Source organism: Pleurodeles waltl, chromosome 6, assembly GCF_031143425.1.
Source record: "Pleurodeles waltl isolate 20211129_DDA chromosome 6, aPleWal1.hap1.20221129, whole genome shotgun sequence".
Lineage (NCBI taxonomy): Eukaryota > Metazoa > Chordata > Amphibia > Caudata > Salamandridae > Pleurodeles > Pleurodeles waltl.
Window position 1 is genome coordinate 1,152,716,333 of NC_090445.1, and position 18,324 is coordinate 1,152,734,656.

The window sequence follows — 18,324 nt, forward strand, 5'->3', positions numbered from 1 at the left end:
AGGCCTAGCGCCCGCAACAGGAAATGCCCCAAAACACAACATGAACACATCACATTTTCACAAAGAAAACAGAGCTGTTTTTTGCAAAGTGCCTAACTGTGGATTTTGGCCTCTAGCTCATCTGGCACCTAGAGAAACCTAGCAAACCTGTGCAGTTTTGAAAACTAGACACCCAGGGGAATCCAAGATGGGGACACCTCACATTTTCACAAAGAAAACAGAGCTGTTTTTTGGCAAAGTGCCCAGCTGTGGATTTTGGCCTCTAGCTCATCCGGCACCTAGGAAAACCTAGCAAACCTGTGCATTTCTGAAAACTAGACACCTTGGGGAATCCAAGATGGGGTGACTTGTGGGGCTCTGACCGGGTTCTGGTACCCAGAATCCTTTGCTAACCTCAAATCTGGCCAAAAAAAACACTTTTTCCTCTCATTTCGGTGACAGAAAGCTCTGGAATCAGAGAGGAGCCACAAATTTCCTTCCACTCAGCATTCCCCCAAGTCTCCCGATAAAAATGGTACCTAACTTGTAGGGGTAGGCCTAGCGCCCGCAACAGGAAATGCCCCAAAACACAACATGAACACATCACATTTTCACAAAGAAAACAGAGCTGTTTTTTGCAAAGTGCCTAGCTGTGGATTTTGGCCTCTAGCTCAGCCGGCACCTAGGGAAACCTAGCAAAACCTTGCATTTTTGAGAACTAGACAACTAGGGTAATCCAAGATGGGGTGACTTGTGGGACTCTCACCATGTTCTGTTCAGACATTTCTGAAAAATAGACACCCGAGGGAGTCCATGGAGGTGTGAAGTGCGTGGATCCCCCAATGTATTCTTACCCAGAATCCTCAGCAAACCTCAAATTCAGCAATAAAATCTCATTTTCCCACATTTCTGTGTGGAATCACAGCACCAGGACAAATTCCATACCACCCAACATTCTCCTCAGTCTCCTGGTAAAAATGATACCTCATTTGTGTAGGTGGGCCAAGTGCTTGTGACAGGGAAGAGCCAAAAACATGTCGAAATTGAGAGGGAACCAAAGCGGGTCCAAAAGGGTAGTTTAAAAAAAAAAAAATTTTAGGCTGACAAGTACAGCAGAATTTTTATCGGTATAGATGAGAAAATGCCGGGTGGTAGGAATTTTGCGGATTCCTGCAGATTCCGGAAGGTTCCATCACAAAAATGTGGGAAAAAATGTATGATTTCCAGCAAAATTGCAGGTTTGCAGGGCATTGTGGCTAAGAAAACGGTGTGGGTGCATGTGAAACACACCACCTGGAATCACCCAGATGTTTAGTTTTCAGATGTGTCTAGGTCTTGTGGATTTTTCTACATGGCAGCATCCCAAAGTCCATAAAGTGCAGCCCTCACCATTCCAAGTGGGACGATTTTGAGAGTTAGCCAAGCTCTCATGACCCAAATGCAAAATCAAAACCCAAAATAATCAAATGTCTTCTTGCTTGCTGTGGGATAAGATGTTTTAGAGTGCGGGGGAGAGCTGAAAGACTGTTACCACCTTCAGTTGGGGTGGGGGCATAACCAGGCCAATACTGGTTGGTAGCCACCACCCCACTATTTTTTTTTTGCATTCCCTGGCATCTAGTAGACTTTCTGCCCCCGCCCCCAGGGTGTGGATCAGGGGTAATTGCCCCATCTGCCCACTGGTGGGCAGAACAACTTTGGCCCCATTTATTTGGGGTGGGGTTATGGCCATACCCCCACCCTCTTATTTTGGATTAAAAAAATCCTTGTCCTCTGGTGGGCTTTCTGCCCCACCTTGGGGGGCAGATGGGCCTTCCATAAATAGGCCAATCTGCCCCCAAGGGGGGCAGATATGGCTAACAGTAATGTGCCCCCATGGGGAGCGACCCTTGCCCAAGGGGCTGCCCCCCTAAAGAAAGCACACACATACACACACACCAATCCCTGGTGCCTAAGTGGTTTCTGCGCCCCACAGGGGCAGATCGGCCTAATACAAATATGCTGATCTGCCCCCAAGGGGAGCAGAACTGGCCAAAAATACATTTGCCCCCCCCCCCCAGGGGAGGAACACTTGCCTAAGGGGTCGCTCCCCATCGCAAAAAAAAATAAAAAAAATGAAAGATCACTGGTGCCTAGAGGTTTCTGCCCCCCTAAAGAAAGCACACACATACACACACACCAATCCCTGGTGCCTAAGTGGTTTCTGCGCCCCACAGGGGCAGATCGGCCTAAAAACAATAGGCCGATCTGCCCCGGGAGGGCAGAAATGGCCTAAAATAAATTTGCCCCCCGGGGAGTGACCCTTGCCTAAGGGGTCGCTTCCCTTGCGTGAAATTGGCGCTAAAAGTAATGGTCTAAATACAAGTTGCCCCCCAGGGGAGCCACCCTTGCCTAAGGGGTCACTCCCCCAACAAACAAAACAAACAAAAAAAAATAATCCCTGCCACCTAGAGGTTTCTGCCCCCCCCCCCCGGAGTCAGATCAGCCTAATAACAATAGGCCAATCTGCCCCCGGGGGCGCATAAATGGCCTAAAATAAATTTGCACCCCGGGGAGCGACCCTTTCCTAAGGGGTCGACCCCTTCTGTGAATTCGCCATAAATAAAAACTTCCTTGTGTCTAGTGGTTTCTGCCATTCTTGGGGGCAGACTGGCCTCATAAAAATAGCCCGATCTGCTTCCAAGGAAGCAGAAATGGTCTAAGTATAATTTGCCCCCTAAGGGAGCGACCCTTGCCTAAGGGGTCGCTCCCCAACTCTGAAAAACCAACAAAAAAAATGATCCCTGGCGCCTAGTCGTTTCTACCCCCCCCCCCCGGGGGCAGATCAGCCTAACAACAATAGGCTGATCTTAAGGCCTTGAAAAATATTGCCTCCCTGTGGAGCGACCCTTGCCCAAGGGGTCGCTCCCCTCATGCCAATTTCCATTTCAAAAATAAATCCCTGGTGTTTAGTGGGCATTTCAGAAGCCGGATCACTTTACGATCCGGCTTCTGAAATTCTCTGAGAGACTTCAAAGGGAAGGAAATTCCTTTCCTTCCTTTTGAAGCCTCTCAGGCCCCCATCACATGATCGGAAGAATAGAAATGCTTTGCATTTCTCTTCCGATCGCGCTGGAAGCTCAGGAAGTGGCCTCTGATGAGGTCAGCGCACGAATGCACGCTGATGTCATCAGACATAACTGGGGGGGTCTGGGTGGAAGGGGAAGGGCTTCCCTTTCCATCCCTGCCTTGGGAGGGAAGCCCACAGAGGGAGCGCTAGCGCTCCCTCTGAGCTCAGTGCTGAGGACGTAATGGTTACGTCCTCGGCACATGAGCACTGTGCTGGTGGACGTAACCATTAAGTCCAGGGCATAGAAGGGGTAGCCAGCGCAGAACACAATAATCAAAAGTAAAAATAGACTATGGATGCCAGTTAACCAGCAGCCTTCACATGCCACGACAAGGACCGGCCATATTGGAACAGTCACATGGCTTTACTATGATACAGATTGCCATGGAATAAACATATTTGTTATAACTATACTCAATTTTAATTTTTATTTAATGTCCTTTGTTTACTATTAATAATTCTGTAGGTTTTTTATTTGAAAAGGTTTAAATATTTACATAGTTTTCAGTAATAGTTATCTGATTCTAGTTGTATGCAGGATTATCTGAATGAGCAAGGCTTGCAACCTGCTTTCTCGTACATAGAGACTCCCTGCCTCTTTTAACATTGGAAGGTGTTTAAGTGTGCAAGGTCCTGCAGGCACTTCGCTCCGCTCAATGAGCCAACCTATGTATGCAGGTAGTGCATGCTGTGGGCTGCGGACATGCCTCCAAAAGTAAAAGTTGGTGCAAAAGGCAGCAAAGGTACTGTGAATGGATTTGTCTTGCAAACTTCTAGTAACCGCTAGTTGAGGTGAACCTAAAGAGCCCCTCAGTGTCTTTTCCAATATGTTTTCAACAAAGTCTCAATCATCAGCCATATTAACACTGGATTGTCTTTTCAGTTGATAGCATACTTTCTTTCTCATCTTGTGTGTTTGCACATTCATCACACCAGGTACATACTGATAGGCATCTTTATTAGAAAGTGCGGGTGCCAGTGGGAATGCTGCATCATCGCGTAATCTAAGGCAAAGTACCTGAAGCAGTAACTTGAAGGTGTTATGGAGGGGAAGAGGATGTGAAGAAGCGGCAAAAGGAACAAAGCTGCATGCTGGTGCAGAGCAAGTCAGGGGGTGTTGTAAAGAAAATTAAAAAGTAGTCCTGAAACAATGTGATAAAATGCCCACTGCGTATGTTTAGCAGAAATTGTTCGATACTCTCGGGGAGGTGAAAGTCGTGAAAAGCCATGAGGCATGCATGCCATGGGCCAATGGGGAGAAGGAATAATGGAGCAGCGTGGGAGCAAGCAAATGGCAAGCCTATGGGCGGGCCGAAGCCCACTACAGCAGAAATAACGTGTCTCTGTTCAAGACACCGCATGAGGCTGTCTAGAGCCGAGTCCTAAAATGACAGCCAGCTTGGTGGTCATTTCTAAATTTGGCAGGTGGCAACCCCAGCAGGGCGATGGTGTAATTTGCTTTGTCTCCCGGATAAAGAAATTGGCCGACCACTGTAGTATTAATTAGGCCCCAAGTTAACATCAAGTAGCATATTGGATATGTATCTATAAAGCCAGTCTCCGCTTTTCTCAAAATCATTAAAATACCACATTATTCAGCACAGAGCATGCAGTGTGCTCTGTTTTTATAATGGAAACTCTAGGTCTCACCTGCAAACCAGAGGAGACTTTAGATTCACCATTATCTGGCGCTAACTTCAAAATGCTCTCACTCTCAATATTTGCACTTACAATGCTCTCTTCTTTTTAGGGCTATTAAAGTGTTTGTGTTCTATGTAACCAGCATTTAGGTCGCTTATTTCATAACATTAGATGGTTCTTTACGGGGTGTCTTACATAAATTCACTTTGCATTATGGTATTAAAAAATCCTTAAATAAAGTACTACGAACGTGATGTGGACTCTGTGAGGCTGCAAGTTCACCCCTTCCTTTTTCTCTGCCCGCTCCTCACCACTGGAAGACACAACATGCTAAGAGCAAACAGGGAAGAAATAAGGGACGTAGAGGAAAAAACGCATGGAGTAGGATGCTACTGAGAATTCACACATGATTTTTTATATAAAAACACATTGAGGGGTGCCCATATAATATATAAAAGTTCAACAGGAGCATGGAAGCACAGAGGGACAGGCTCACATTACCCAAAAACACCCCCAACACAGGAAGTTGGCCGAGGGCTTAGTTTGTAAACAAATACGTGCCAGGGACATCACTAGGAGGCCACCGCAGCTTGCACCACCAGGGTCCCCTTCCAGCCCTGTCAATGACCAGACCAACACAACTACTAACCATCACACTCCTACAAGTGTGACAATTAAGCCCCCAAAGCAGTAAGAATGACTTGGGCAGCAGGTATTTGTCATTTTCAGTATATATTGAATTAACGAACAACTGTTGTTGTGCTCATTTTCAAATTAGACAAACAGTGCCACTATGTGGCAGACTGCTATAAGTGTCAGTGCTGATAATTAAGTGCCAGTGCCGAGTATCGGAAACCACCGGCTCAAATTAGGCACTGAGTGGGCCTCGTAGTCACGTTTACCACAGCCTCAGTCTGCCATCAATGAATCCACAGATTCTTCTAAAACTGAAAAAAAAGTTCCAGAAAAGAGAAGCATAAATATAAATCAGCCAGGCATGTGGTGAGGGAGTGGGGAAAGGCACAACTAGCTTGCGAACTCTTCCTAATTTACCCTCCTCTCATCACCCGCAATCGGGCCCTTATTGGAGATTCCCTTAAAGATATTGCTTTGGAATGTGTTTAGATTTTAATTATTTTTTATCTCTCTCGCAAATATTTGTGATCACATGTCATATATGCCCTAACTACAACTGGGCTGGAAAATTGTCACTACTGTGCAATCCCATGTTTCCGCAGGGGGTCAAAATTAAGAGTTGTGCGGAGTTTATCACACCTGGTAATTATGTGTGTGACAAAGTCCACACCCTTGAACTTTACCCACAGAAAATAAGCATAGCATGCTGATATTTATTTAGAGAAATGACGGGAAAATACGAGGACGTGGATTTTGGTGTGCAAAGCACTATTCTCCAAATGTGATGGTCTATTTGGAAGTGCTTAACGTGTAAAACGCAATATTAATTGTACCCAATTCATACCAAAAAAAAACGGAGTATCAGATTTTTGTGAGTCAAATAAATATTGCATCCCGAACCGGTGCACTCGTAATCATGGCTATGACCACATTTTTACTATTTTTAGTTGGCTGCCGCTTGGAAACCAGATCGTTTTTCATGCTGATGTATCCTAAGATCTTAACTGGTTCGTATCTTCGAGTGTGAACACAAGGCTTAGTAACTGACTCTCAGAACATTACGGATGACATGACATGAAGTATAATTATGCGGAGGAATGAAGTATCTTGGAACACAAACTCAATAGCATGACCACACGAGCATGTTGCACTACAGGAAGATTAACTACTATACTTAACCTTTTCTTGTGAGGACCTTTCTTAGTATTATTTTCATGCAGTTATTATTACAATCTCTGTCTCCTCAAGGACAACAACGTATATCAGAAAACTGGTCATGCTCAGTTCTTATAAGTTGATGTTAAACAACATTTAAAATATTTAAAAAACATTTTACACTCAAGTGCTTAAAATAATACCTTATCAGTATCCTTAAGGGCAGAAAATGTTACTAATACATTAGAATGATAACGTAAAGTATTGAAGGAGGGCCATACTGCATTCATTTGTACGGAGGGCCTTATTTACGGTTTGATGGACCGACCAACAAATTATGGGAGTAGCAGAGGCAAAGATGCAGTTTATCAGACATGCCACAACCCATCTCCCAAATTTTGAATTCGCCGCTGAAGTAGTGGCCCTTTTTTGGCACAACTGCGCCACTTAGAATGGGGAAGCAACTTTAGTACAACCAATCAATGGTGGGCCAGTCCACCGTGCCATTGTGGCAGGCCGGACTGGTCAGCATTTTTTTACTCTTTCCAAAAACAAAAACCCAATGCCTGGGACTCTTTTGGAAAATGGAAAATGGATGTGCCTAACAAGTCCAGAGTTTTCTTCCAGTGTCTATTAAACATTGAATATTTTTTTCCTGTCCTGTATTTCTCTGGTGGCAGTTTGATCATGAATAGGAAAAAACGTCTGTCTTGGCGCAGGAAGACCTGCCCTGAATAAGCTTGGCTTCCCCTCGCCATGTCAGTTGATGATTGTACAGTTGTTTCTGACCACAGGGACAGCTGTGGCTCTACAATCATCATCTCTCCTCTTCATTGCCTCTAAACGACTGATTACGTCACGCACACTCTACAACCTATTATTCAGGGAAATGACGTGATGAATACCAAGAAGCACTTTACATTCCTACTGTGTCTGCACCTACCCTTGTGATCGATCGTTGGACATATTGTGACTTGTACTATGGGGCAGATAAGAGGTAGTGTGCTGTCCCAAGCAGGACTTCGTACAAGGAAGTCAGCAACCCCCCACTTTAGCACTTTGACTGGGACGTGGGTGCCATGAGACATGAAACATGTATAATTTTTATAGCTTTTCTCACCTTGTTGATAATGGCTTCCAAATAAAAGTTTATAGGCAGCATTTCCAGAAGCTAGTATGACTTGGGGGCCCCATCTGACCCTTGCCTTTACCATGCCTTCACCAAAGTACTCCTACTGATCAACAAAGTACTAACATCATCTTCTCCTACTGATCAGTGAAGCACCAACACCCAACTTCAGTCTTCCATTGATTCACTGACATTCCTGGATACCTGGAAATATGCCGCGTTCATGCCCCTGCTAATGAAATCATTCTCTGACTATGCCACAATTTCCAACTATAGACCCAGTTCACTCTTACCATACCCGGCAGGTCTTAGAGAGAAACTAATCAACTGATGCCTCACCAACCACATTAGCAACCACCAGCCCATTGATGCCCTGCAGTCCAATTTAGGACCAACCACAGTTCAGCAGCAGCACTCATGAGCATCATATATGACATTGTATGATCCTTCATAAAGGAGACATGGCAGTCCTCATTGTCCTGGACTTCTCTGCAGCATTTGACACTGTCTCACACCCCATACTCATCAGGTACCTGCACACAGACTGGCATCCAAGGACCTGCCCCCCACTTGTCTGCTCCTTCTTAACAGATAGAACATGAGGTGTCAGCCTGGCACCTTACTCCTAAGAAATAAGAGGAGTGTCTCAAGGTTCACCATTCAGCACAACCCTCTTCAACACATATATGATCCCTCTGGCAAATGGCATCCACACACATGACATCAATATCCTCTCCTATAGCGACAACAAGCAACTCATACTCTTCCTCTCAGGCACCCAACACAAGAAACAAGTTCACCACTTGCACCACTGAAGCCACTAACTGGGTGAAAGCCAACTGCTTCAAGCTCAATACTGACAACACAGAAATAGTGATCTTCCCCTAGAACATCTCACCATGGGTCCTCCGAACTCAGGGCCGTTCCTGTCCCACTCTCCAGGAACCTCAGAGTAATTGACAACAAAGTTACTGCTGTCACTGCATTCTTCTTCCAGACCCTCAAGGTGCGCGAAGATCTTTAAATAGTTCTCAAGCAACACTAGAAAAGCTCTCACTCATGCCTTAGTCATCAGCAAGGTGAACTATGGAAACACCCTCCACAGTGGATCACTATGCAACTCACTAGAAGACTACAAATCATCCACAACCTGGCAGCCAAACTCATCCTCAACCTCTTCCACAGAGCTCACACCACACCATGTTAGAGACTCCACTGGCCTCTTATACACAAATGTGCTCATTTCAAACTTCTCACACACACATTGAAGGCACTACAACTCAGGTCCTATGTGCCTGAACAGTTGCATCTCCTTCTACCAACCATCAAGGCACCTCTGCTCTGCAGTGCTAATACACAGATCCCATGCATAAACCGAACCATATCAGGAGTCCATGCATTCTCTTACATCACTCCTAAAGCAGGAATGGGCTCCTTCTGCACATAAGAGCCTCCTCATCTCTTCTTGCATTCTGCAAGAAGCTGAAGTCCTGGCTTTTCAGTTAACCAAATTACCCTAGGCAGGGCTAGGCGCACACACCTGCTCAGCGCCTGGATATCCTTGTGGGTGATAGTGTGCTTTACAAATACACAAATACACATAATAGAGCTGTGGGTTGTGAGAACAATTTGAAACAAAGGAGCATGAACGAAGAGTAGAAAGGGAGGCATGGAAAAGAGATTGACGGTGTAAAAGGTTTATGAAGAGATGGGTGAGTTAGTCGTTGTATGGATGGATAGATCCATGCAGACAACGGTGAATTGATGGAGAGATATATGGCTGACAAGGATGGATTGGGAGAAAGATGGACAGAAGGTAGGATGTAAAAAATGGATGGATGGAAGACTGGGGAGGAAGGATAGCTGATGGTGAGTAGGAAAGATGAGGGTGAGAAGGAAAGGGTGTAAAGAAGGAAGGATGGAGAAAAGGATGGATGACAGAATTCAATGAGAATTCAGTTGTGAAAGGCGCCCTTTGGCCACACTGTTCTCAGGATTCTCTCAGGGAAGCAAGCAAGCAAGTGCAGGGCTTCGCCACCTCAATCACTCACTCAGTGCCAATCGCAATGTGGTAAAAAGTGGGTGACGGGGTTTTTATTCTGGCTACTTCCTTGCCTTCGCACTTACCCTTCTATGTCCTGTGGAGACCTGTAGCTCTCCAGTTACTGCAGAAGCCAGCTCTTGGTATTTTTCAAGCTGGCCTTGTTAATGTAGCCCTGTGCTGTATTCATGCCCGATGTGAGTACCTGCTCCGATCTAGGCGCTCACCCTTGGCCAACAGATGTGATCAATTTCTGAGTCGTACTTTGCTCTGCTGCACCAAACAGACATCACAATTTCGGACACTTGGCATCAATTAAATCTTGTTATTTAGCAAGACGGTTTGCACATGTTCCATATGCGTAAATCCTTGATGAGAATTGTGTCTGACTCATTACAACAGTGTGCAACATCCTAGACTTTCCAAGGATTAAATGGAGAGTGTACCAGTGTGGCCGGCAGGTATTCAAAGCAGCTCATATTTAATCTGATGCTCAGAACTCGGAATTGCACGGTTCTTTTCTTTTAATTTGCCCCTTTCGATGCATACCGTTATTAAAGAATGCTGTGCACATTTATTGTGGTTGCGTTATCATAACATCCTCCTAGTGGCTGCACAGCGCGGTCAACTTTTGACGTCCAGCACTGCACTTGAAAATTATAGGCTGGTGGGTGACGTTTCTTGGTCCGCAAGGCACGTGCGTGCTCGACAGCACAACGTGTGGTTGAGCAAACGCATCTAGTTGATCAGTCTATAACTTCTGTTTAGCTCGACCTACTGCGTTATTGGCAACTTGCCATATTGTGCCATATCTAGGGTACTAGGTTAAAGTGCGGGTGGACAGATCTTTTGGGAACATTTGTATTTGCAAACAGATGAAAAGCTGACAGGATAGAGTGCTACCCGGTTGCAACTTAAGCAACTCAGGCTTCACTTCTAACTATGAGTTCCATCTCTGGCTCTGTCATAGTGAGAATGCTCCCATTCTACCAAGAGTCAATGCAAATTTATTTAAGTGTAGGATCAGCCTGTGACCAATGTGCTTACATTTTATCTTTATGTATCTTAGTTTTTAATTGATTACGTGATTGGGATACTTTTAATGCTTTCACCCCTGCATTGGAAGAAGTGTGTTCTTCGATTCAAGAAGTGGTTTTCCAGTCACAAGTCATGAGACCAGATCCTAACTCAGCCATTTGCCACACAGTGTGATTACAAGCACATTACGTTTACAGACTGCTTCAGGCGACTGATCTGGAACCACTACATACCAAAGAGGCCAATGAAAAAGAACATAGTAGAGGACTTGCTCCAGCCTCTTCCGCAATGACCGGAGTATAAAAAGGATGAGCTCACGACTTTAGTGAGCCTCTCAACATTAAAAATGTAATGTGCATGCCTAAAGCCAATTGGTCTGGCGTTTTCAGCCAACCTTTTGGCTTTGTCAGTGTTTGTATTATTCTGCCATTTTTTTTTTGCAACTTTATTGTTGGGGCTTCCGCGCAGTCCCCACAAAAATAAAAAATAGAAATAAACAAAAATCTAAGTATATTTTGGTCTAAAAAACATTCATTTCTCCTGGCACTAAACGGAACTACTTTTTTGTGCAGATGCATTCCTTGTGAAAGAAGAGAAATCCCATCACAGTGAAGTAGGCCAATGGCTTACGTGGGCTGACCCATTGCACATGCTGGTGTGGGTGTAAGAATGAACAACGGACTGATGGAGAAATAGGGTTATATATCTCTCTCTCTCTCTCTCTCTCTCTCTGTATTTTTTTATATATATATATAATCCTCTTATAATCAAACAGTCTTGGCTAATTATAGACCTAATAAAATATAGGAACAATATGAAAATAAAGCAACGACTGGCTTAAACCCCCACTGAAATGTTTTGTTGGAGAAATCCCCGTGTTTGGAGGTGAGTAGAGAGTGAGGGAGTGAATGAGTGAGCGATCAAGCTAGGGAGTGAGTGATTGAATCAGTGAGTAAATATCGAAGTGTAGGAGTGAGCAAACCAGCAAGGAAGTGAATGAGTGAGTGAAGGAATGAGAGAAAGCAACTGAGTAAGGAATGAATGAGTAAGCAAGCGAGTGGATGAGTAAACAAACCTGTGAGTACCTGAAAGTAAATGAAGGACAGATTGGTCAAGAGTGAGCGAGTTAGTGCCTGGTTTTGAGCACCGGTGGAGTTCGCACTGCTGATTTTACAGATTTTACTGTCAGCCTCAATCTGTCAGAATAGGGAGAAAAGTTGTTGATTGGTCTTAGCCAACAAGAGGAAAGGCCCTACTACCTCTGGCCAATATTCTTGAACCAAGCAGCAACGCATCCTGATCGGGCCCTCGTTACATCCGGGGTCGGACTGGCCTTTAGGTGCCCGATGGGCTGGTCTGACAGATCAGTGAATGTGCCATTTTTAAGCTAGTTTGGGTTAGTTTTATGGCAAGGTGAGCTGGTTTTTACAATTGATTTTCCTAATACTGCCGCCTTTTTTTTAATTAACTAAAAGCTTCACTAATGTGGGCAAAATGTATTTTGGTGCCTGGACCTATTCCCAGTCTGACAATGGGTAGACCTAGCCTTTGCTAGTTTTGTAATAAGACATTGGTGAACAATACAGCCTTTCAAGAGAGTTTGACTGACCTGTACAAGCCCCTGATTTTTGTTGGAGAAAGGGAGGAATCCAGAAAAAGACAAAGCATTGATATAAACATTTACATTGAATGTGGAAAATGTATTCATTTAGGGGCATATTTACAAGCCCCTTGCACCACCTTGCATCACCATAGCATCATTTTTTTTAAGCTAAGGTGGCCTTTTACCTGCGCCAGATTTACAAAGTGGTGCACTTTGCAACCCCTTGCATCACATTATGACTGTGTCAGGCATACTGTATGCAGGGGGGGGGCGCATTCCGATGCAGGTAGGCCAGAAACAATAACGGCGAAATTTTAAAAATCCATAGTAACCTATTGGCCTCCTTGTGCTTTGCTGCGCTACTGTCAACATTTTTGATGCTAGTGCAGCAAAGCACCCCAATAGCGTAAAATTTTTTGACACTATTGTGCTTATGATCTCCATGGGCACCATGGTGTCGTTAGGCAGCGGTAGAGGGACGCAAAAAAATTGCAGCACCGGGACCAATGCACCACTTTCTTGTAAATCTACCCCTTAATTTCTAGGGCCAATTCAGAACTGGTATGAATTAAAAATCTGTGGACCCCATGGTGCTAAAAACGCTCCAACTTGGCTAGCAGTACCATGTTATTGTAGAATGCATCACCTGTCACAAAATGCAGGTTATGCGGGATCACATGGGAAACTGGCAACGAGGAAGTAAATCAGTTCTGTTTTTTAGCCTCTTCTGTACGTATTGTTTATTTCATTTACGGACTCTGATTCGCAGAAGATAGAAGAAAATCAGCAAATCACGATCCGTCATGATCACAGGTACATCACAACTGAACAACTAAAATCTAACTCGTCAGCTGAGCTCCTACCGAAGCCCACAAGCTGTGGTGGCTCTTTAAGGACAACGTCAGAGAGAGACAGCCTCTATGGGTCAGCGGGTGCCTTGCACCAGAGGCGCCTCTCTCTATCCGAGCCAAGGGACAACAGGACTTCCAAGAACAGAGCTGGCAACATGCACCAAAGAGCTCAGACAGACACGTGGAAAGCACCATCCTACGCTTCTGCGTTTCCTTCTGAGCCAGAAATAACCGGGCTTTAGCAAGGGACAAGTGTAGGTATTTTTGGTAGTTGGCAGGCTTCGACTTGGAGACAGAGGGTCAGTTTAAAAATACATGAATAAATATACTCGTCAAGCATGTTGATGCGCAGACTACGCTTTTGGAAGGATGCTGCATTGGGCTCCTTGACTTCCCTGCCACCCCCTCGCTTCCCCCCGAGGGACATTCCAGTGCAGGCAGGACCTTGAGCGTGGTGAGGGGCGCTTCAGAACCAAAATCGTTATTGCAGAGGTGCCCCTGATCACTCAAACACATTCAGAGGCGCTCTCTGCATCTATCTGATTGCATCATTCGCAAACATAAGATATTCTCAGGTCAACAAGCAAAAAAAGTCTCAGAAAGTGAATGAATAGAGTGCAACGTTCCATGATATTAATTGGTCAAATCACATGAGTAGTATCTTGTCTGATGCAACTATGCTACTACAACTGCTATCACTACTACTACTATTGCGACTTCTACTGCTACTTCTACTACTATGGCTTCAGCTGTTGCAACCACTAGTATTACAAATGATGATACAGATACAGTTACTATTGATACTGATTCTACTACTACCGACATGGCCACGACAGCTTCAGCAGTGACAAGTACTGCTTCTACTACTCTAATTAGGCTACTACATCTATTACTAATACAAATACTACTGACACAACCAATAATACTACTGCTACTGCATCCACTGCTATTGTTACAAGGGCTACAACTGCTGGCAGTCCTGCAGCTACTACTTCTATTATTTCTACTACTAATACTATTTGTGAAACTACTACAACTACTACTGCAACTATTACTAACTCTACTGCTATGACTCCTACTACTACTTATAACATTAGGAATAATAATACATTGAGGTGATGTCTAGCTCAATAAAGACGAGATGTTACTTTTAACCAACTCAATGGTACTCAAATTAAGACCAGCAAAGCACCCCCAAGTGGTCAAACCTTTAACCCTTGGGTCTCTCAAGAGATCTCTGGAGCAGGCACCACTACAAATAAAAAAGCCAGAGACCACGGGATCTTACCAGCCCATCGCAGTTACTGATGGCCACACGCGCTCCTGGCATGTCCGATATATCCCCAGTGAACAAACACCCCCGCCGGACTGGCTCCTGGAAGAGCTCTTGGAAATCCTCCTGCCACTCAGCCAAAGCTCTGGGAGCCACCAGCCGACTATTGGGTTTGAGGCGCAGATGTAGCTCCTTTCCAAATACGGTGACGTTAAAGTAGACACTATCTTCGTCGCTGTGGGTTCTAGCCAGATTGGGGACGCTTCGGGCTACCCTCTGCCAAGGGTGCTGTGAGGAGTGCTTGCCCCTGAAGCCTCCTTCTGCTGAGACCACGTGGGAGAGATACCGGCCTCGGGAATCCGTACTGAATGGGACAATCACACCATATTCACCCAGCTTTGCAAAGCGATCCTCTATGGAAGAGAAATATAGATTTTGTGAGGAATGGTCAATAAATTGAAACAGTAAGCAACAGGTAAAGTTGTTTTTCCAAGAGTACCATCAGTCTTACTGATATCAATTTCCCACGACTTTTCAACAGCTATCTTTTCCTTTCCTCGTACACAATTCTACCGTTTAAACACAAGCTTCACTGACCATGGTATACAATCACATACATCTCTGCATCTTTACAGTTACCTGCAAAGGCTACACCATACAGTCCCAGGCACTAGACTCTTAAGCACTGTATTCAGAGTGCGCCCCAGTTGCTGTCCTATGGTAGCCTTTACCATCCTAACAGCCCCGAGTAGCTATAAAACATTTTGTATTCAATGCGCCTACACCAATCCAGTCAAAATGGTGAAGAGTAGCAACCCATGTGAGACTAAAAGCTTAGAACGCCTGGAAACCCTCACGGGTGACTAGCAGCGCTCTGCAAATCTGTTTTACATCACATTACATTAGATTACAAGCAATAGGGTGGCACGATGGTTAATTTTTCTGTGCCTGTCAATTGCCAGATACTCATATACCATAAAGCTATATTTCCAGACAAACACACCTTCCGACCAGCCTACATCATATTCTGCTAGGCAAGCAGGGCATGTTACGCTGACCTTGAATAAAATGAAATAATGGGAGCGGGATGGGGTTCAACCACTACCAGGTTAAAGATGGTAACCTAGTATAGTGCTAGCAGTTTAGGTTATTCCAAAACCAGAAGACAAGTGAGCAAAACAAAGTAATTCGAAACAAGATACCATTGACCTTCATTAATATTGCATCACTTACCCCATGGCACAACTGTATAAAGTAACATTTCTTCTCTGACAATGTAATAGACATCACCACCATCATTCACAGAAACAACAAAAATCCATGCCATTAGATTATTTTACCCTTATCGCAAAGGGAAAATAAATCATAGTTGAGGCTACACTGTGCCCTGAACAAAAATAATCAAAGCCCAGTTGGTACCCATACCCTCTGCTCTCTGACCCCTCACCTCTACTAGTGTAACCGTTTAACCGGGCAGCTATTGATTCGGTAAGCCTGCTTATTTCAGCGTCCCATGAAGTTGTGCATCTAAGCACAAAACCAGTCGATAACTTGATAATGAGAAAATAATTTAGCTCGTTTTTTTTAGAATGTAGTTCAAAAACACGCAAAAACGATATGCAAATGTAATAACACAGTCCAGAAAATCGGTGTCTTTTTAAATCCCCATCTCACACAGTATCTTAGATAATGAAATGTTCTGAACATACATTAAAAATGACCCATGGAAAGCAATGCTGGTTAGTTTAATTTCTTAGCAAGCAAGTTTACAGCGTTTAATTAGGGTAAATTACTTGATTCCAGGCAGGGGACAGTGCTATAATCAATGGACATATTTTTATGAATTCATACCTTCAATCCTAGTTGCAGCTGCAGCAGCCAGCCAGCAGCTCAGAGCGAAAAAGCAAGAACACATTCCACACATGTGGGTAAAATCCATGAGATGTTGCTCTGGGGCGAAAAAAAGGTCCTGCTCTTCCTCATTCAAGTAATCAAATCAGCACAAACGTTAAGACAGCGAAGATCGAAGAGTAAAGTTTCCCTTTCCCTGGCTTCTTTCCCCTGCCTTGATCCTTGTTAGCTGTTGTACAGACAGAGAGAGTGATAAAGTAATCTTTCAGGGGCTCTGTGCATGCAGCCAGGCGTTTTACAATCTGCTCTCTCCCCCCGCAGCTCCCGTTGGAGTGCAGCAGACTGACAGACCAGGGGAGGCACACACAGAGGGTGGAGGGAGTCAGAGAGACCGAGACGGGATCTGAGAGGCAGACTTTTTGGCCCCCGGTGAACTGTGCCTAACTGAAGCAAGTCCCATCCATTTAGGAGACTAAAAGGAAGGGAGGCGTGAAGGGGGAGCGAGGGAGGGGAGAAAACTGCAGCTGAGAGAGGGAGGGCATCCTGTGGGAGGGGGCGTGAAAAGGTTCTGCCTAGAGATGCATGCACACAGTGACATCATCTGAGTGACACTAAATAAGGTGCAGTCACACACCCGACCTTCTGTTGTAATAACTTCAGGCAACGAAGAGAGTGGGGAGAAAGAGGACAGCGGTATAACATGATGGTAGTGTCAGAAATCCAGAGTACAGGTGGTAAAAATACACAAATAGTGAATGAAATAATTAGGTGGATTATCTGGCAAAGGGACTGTAGCCGCCACGCTCCCGGGATGTCTTGTATTATGCTTTCAGTCACAAAACAAGCATTGGCAAAGCTAAGAGGTCTTGCATATACAAGAGCTATTGGCTTTGTCAATATGTTTTAGCCATGTTGTATACCAGCGTGGCTGCTGTTCAACATGGCTGAAAGTTAATGGCGTAAAGGAGTGGCGAGGAGTGGAGTGTCGTGGAGTGAAGTGGAGTGTTGTGGAGATGCACAGAGGGGAGTTGCATAAGGTGTTCTGGAGTGTCGAGGAGGGAGTTTAGTGGCGTAGAGTGGAAGGTGGTCGAGTGGAGTAGAGTGTTGTAGAGTGGAGTGGCATAGAGTGCAGTAGAGTGGAGTGACAGAGCAGAGTGGAGCAAAGTAACATGGAGTGGCGTAGAGGGAGTTGAATGTCATAGAGTGGAGTGGTATAGGGGGGTAGAGTGAAATGGTGTAGTATGGAGCATAGTGTCGCGGAGTGTCATACAATATCATAAAGTGTCACAGAGTGCCTTATGGTGTTGTAGAGTGGAGTAAAGTATTGTAGAGTGGACTGTCATAAAGTGGAGTGGTGTAAAGTGGAGTGGCATAAAGTGGAGTAGAGTAGAGAGATGTAGAGTGAAGTGGCATAGATTGTCCTAGATTGGAGTACAGTGGCATAGAGTGGAGTGGCATAGACTGTCATAAAGTGGAGTGGCGTAGAGTGGAGTAGTGACACAGAGTGAGTGGCATAGTGGATTGCTTTACAATGGAGTAGAGTGTTGTGGAGCGGCACAGGCAGCAGTTATGTAGAGTGGAGTAGAGTGTTATAGAGGGGAGTGGCATTGAGTACAGTGTCACAGAGTAAAAAAGAGAGGAGCGGTGTAAAGAAGAGTGGAGCAGAGTGTCTTAGAATGAAGTGGCAGACAGTGGAGTAGAATGTCATAGAGTAGAATGGAGAAGAGTGACAGAGTGGCATAGAGTGGCAGACAGTGGAGTGGAGTTGCATAGAGTGGCATAAAGGGGAGTAGAGCGGTGTAGACTGGAATGGAGTAGAGTGTTTTGAAGTGGAGTGGCCTAGAGGGGAATATAATGTCGTAGAGTGGAGTAGAATGCCATAGACTAGAGTGGCAAAGAGCAGTGTAGATTGTTATAGAGTGGAGTGGCATGGAGTGTATTAGAGTGGAATTGCATACAGTGGCAAAGAGCCTTGTGGATTGTCGTGGAGTGGAGTAGAGTGTAATAGAGTTGAGTGG

The 18,324-nt window shown here is 44.8% G+C and overlaps 1 protein-coding gene across 1 annotated transcript in view; it reads right to left on the minus strand.

Annotated features, from left to right (window-relative positions):
• ADAMTS14 (ADAM metallopeptidase with thrombospondin type 1 motif 14) overlaps positions 1–16,723 on the minus strand; it is a 654,816-nt gene extending 638,093 nt beyond the window's left edge. Inside the window, exons 1-2 of the mRNA XM_069240367.1 lie at positions 16,307–16,723; positions 14,471–14,868 (exon numbers count right to left, since the gene is read on the minus strand). Of these exons, the coding sequence (XP_069096468.1) occupies positions 14,471–14,868; positions 16,307–16,394 (486 nt within the window). The 5' untranslated portion in view covers positions 16,395–16,723. The remainder of the gene's footprint in view (positions 1–14,470; positions 14,869–16,306) is intronic.
• Positions 16,724–18,324: the final 1,601 nt, after the last annotated feature.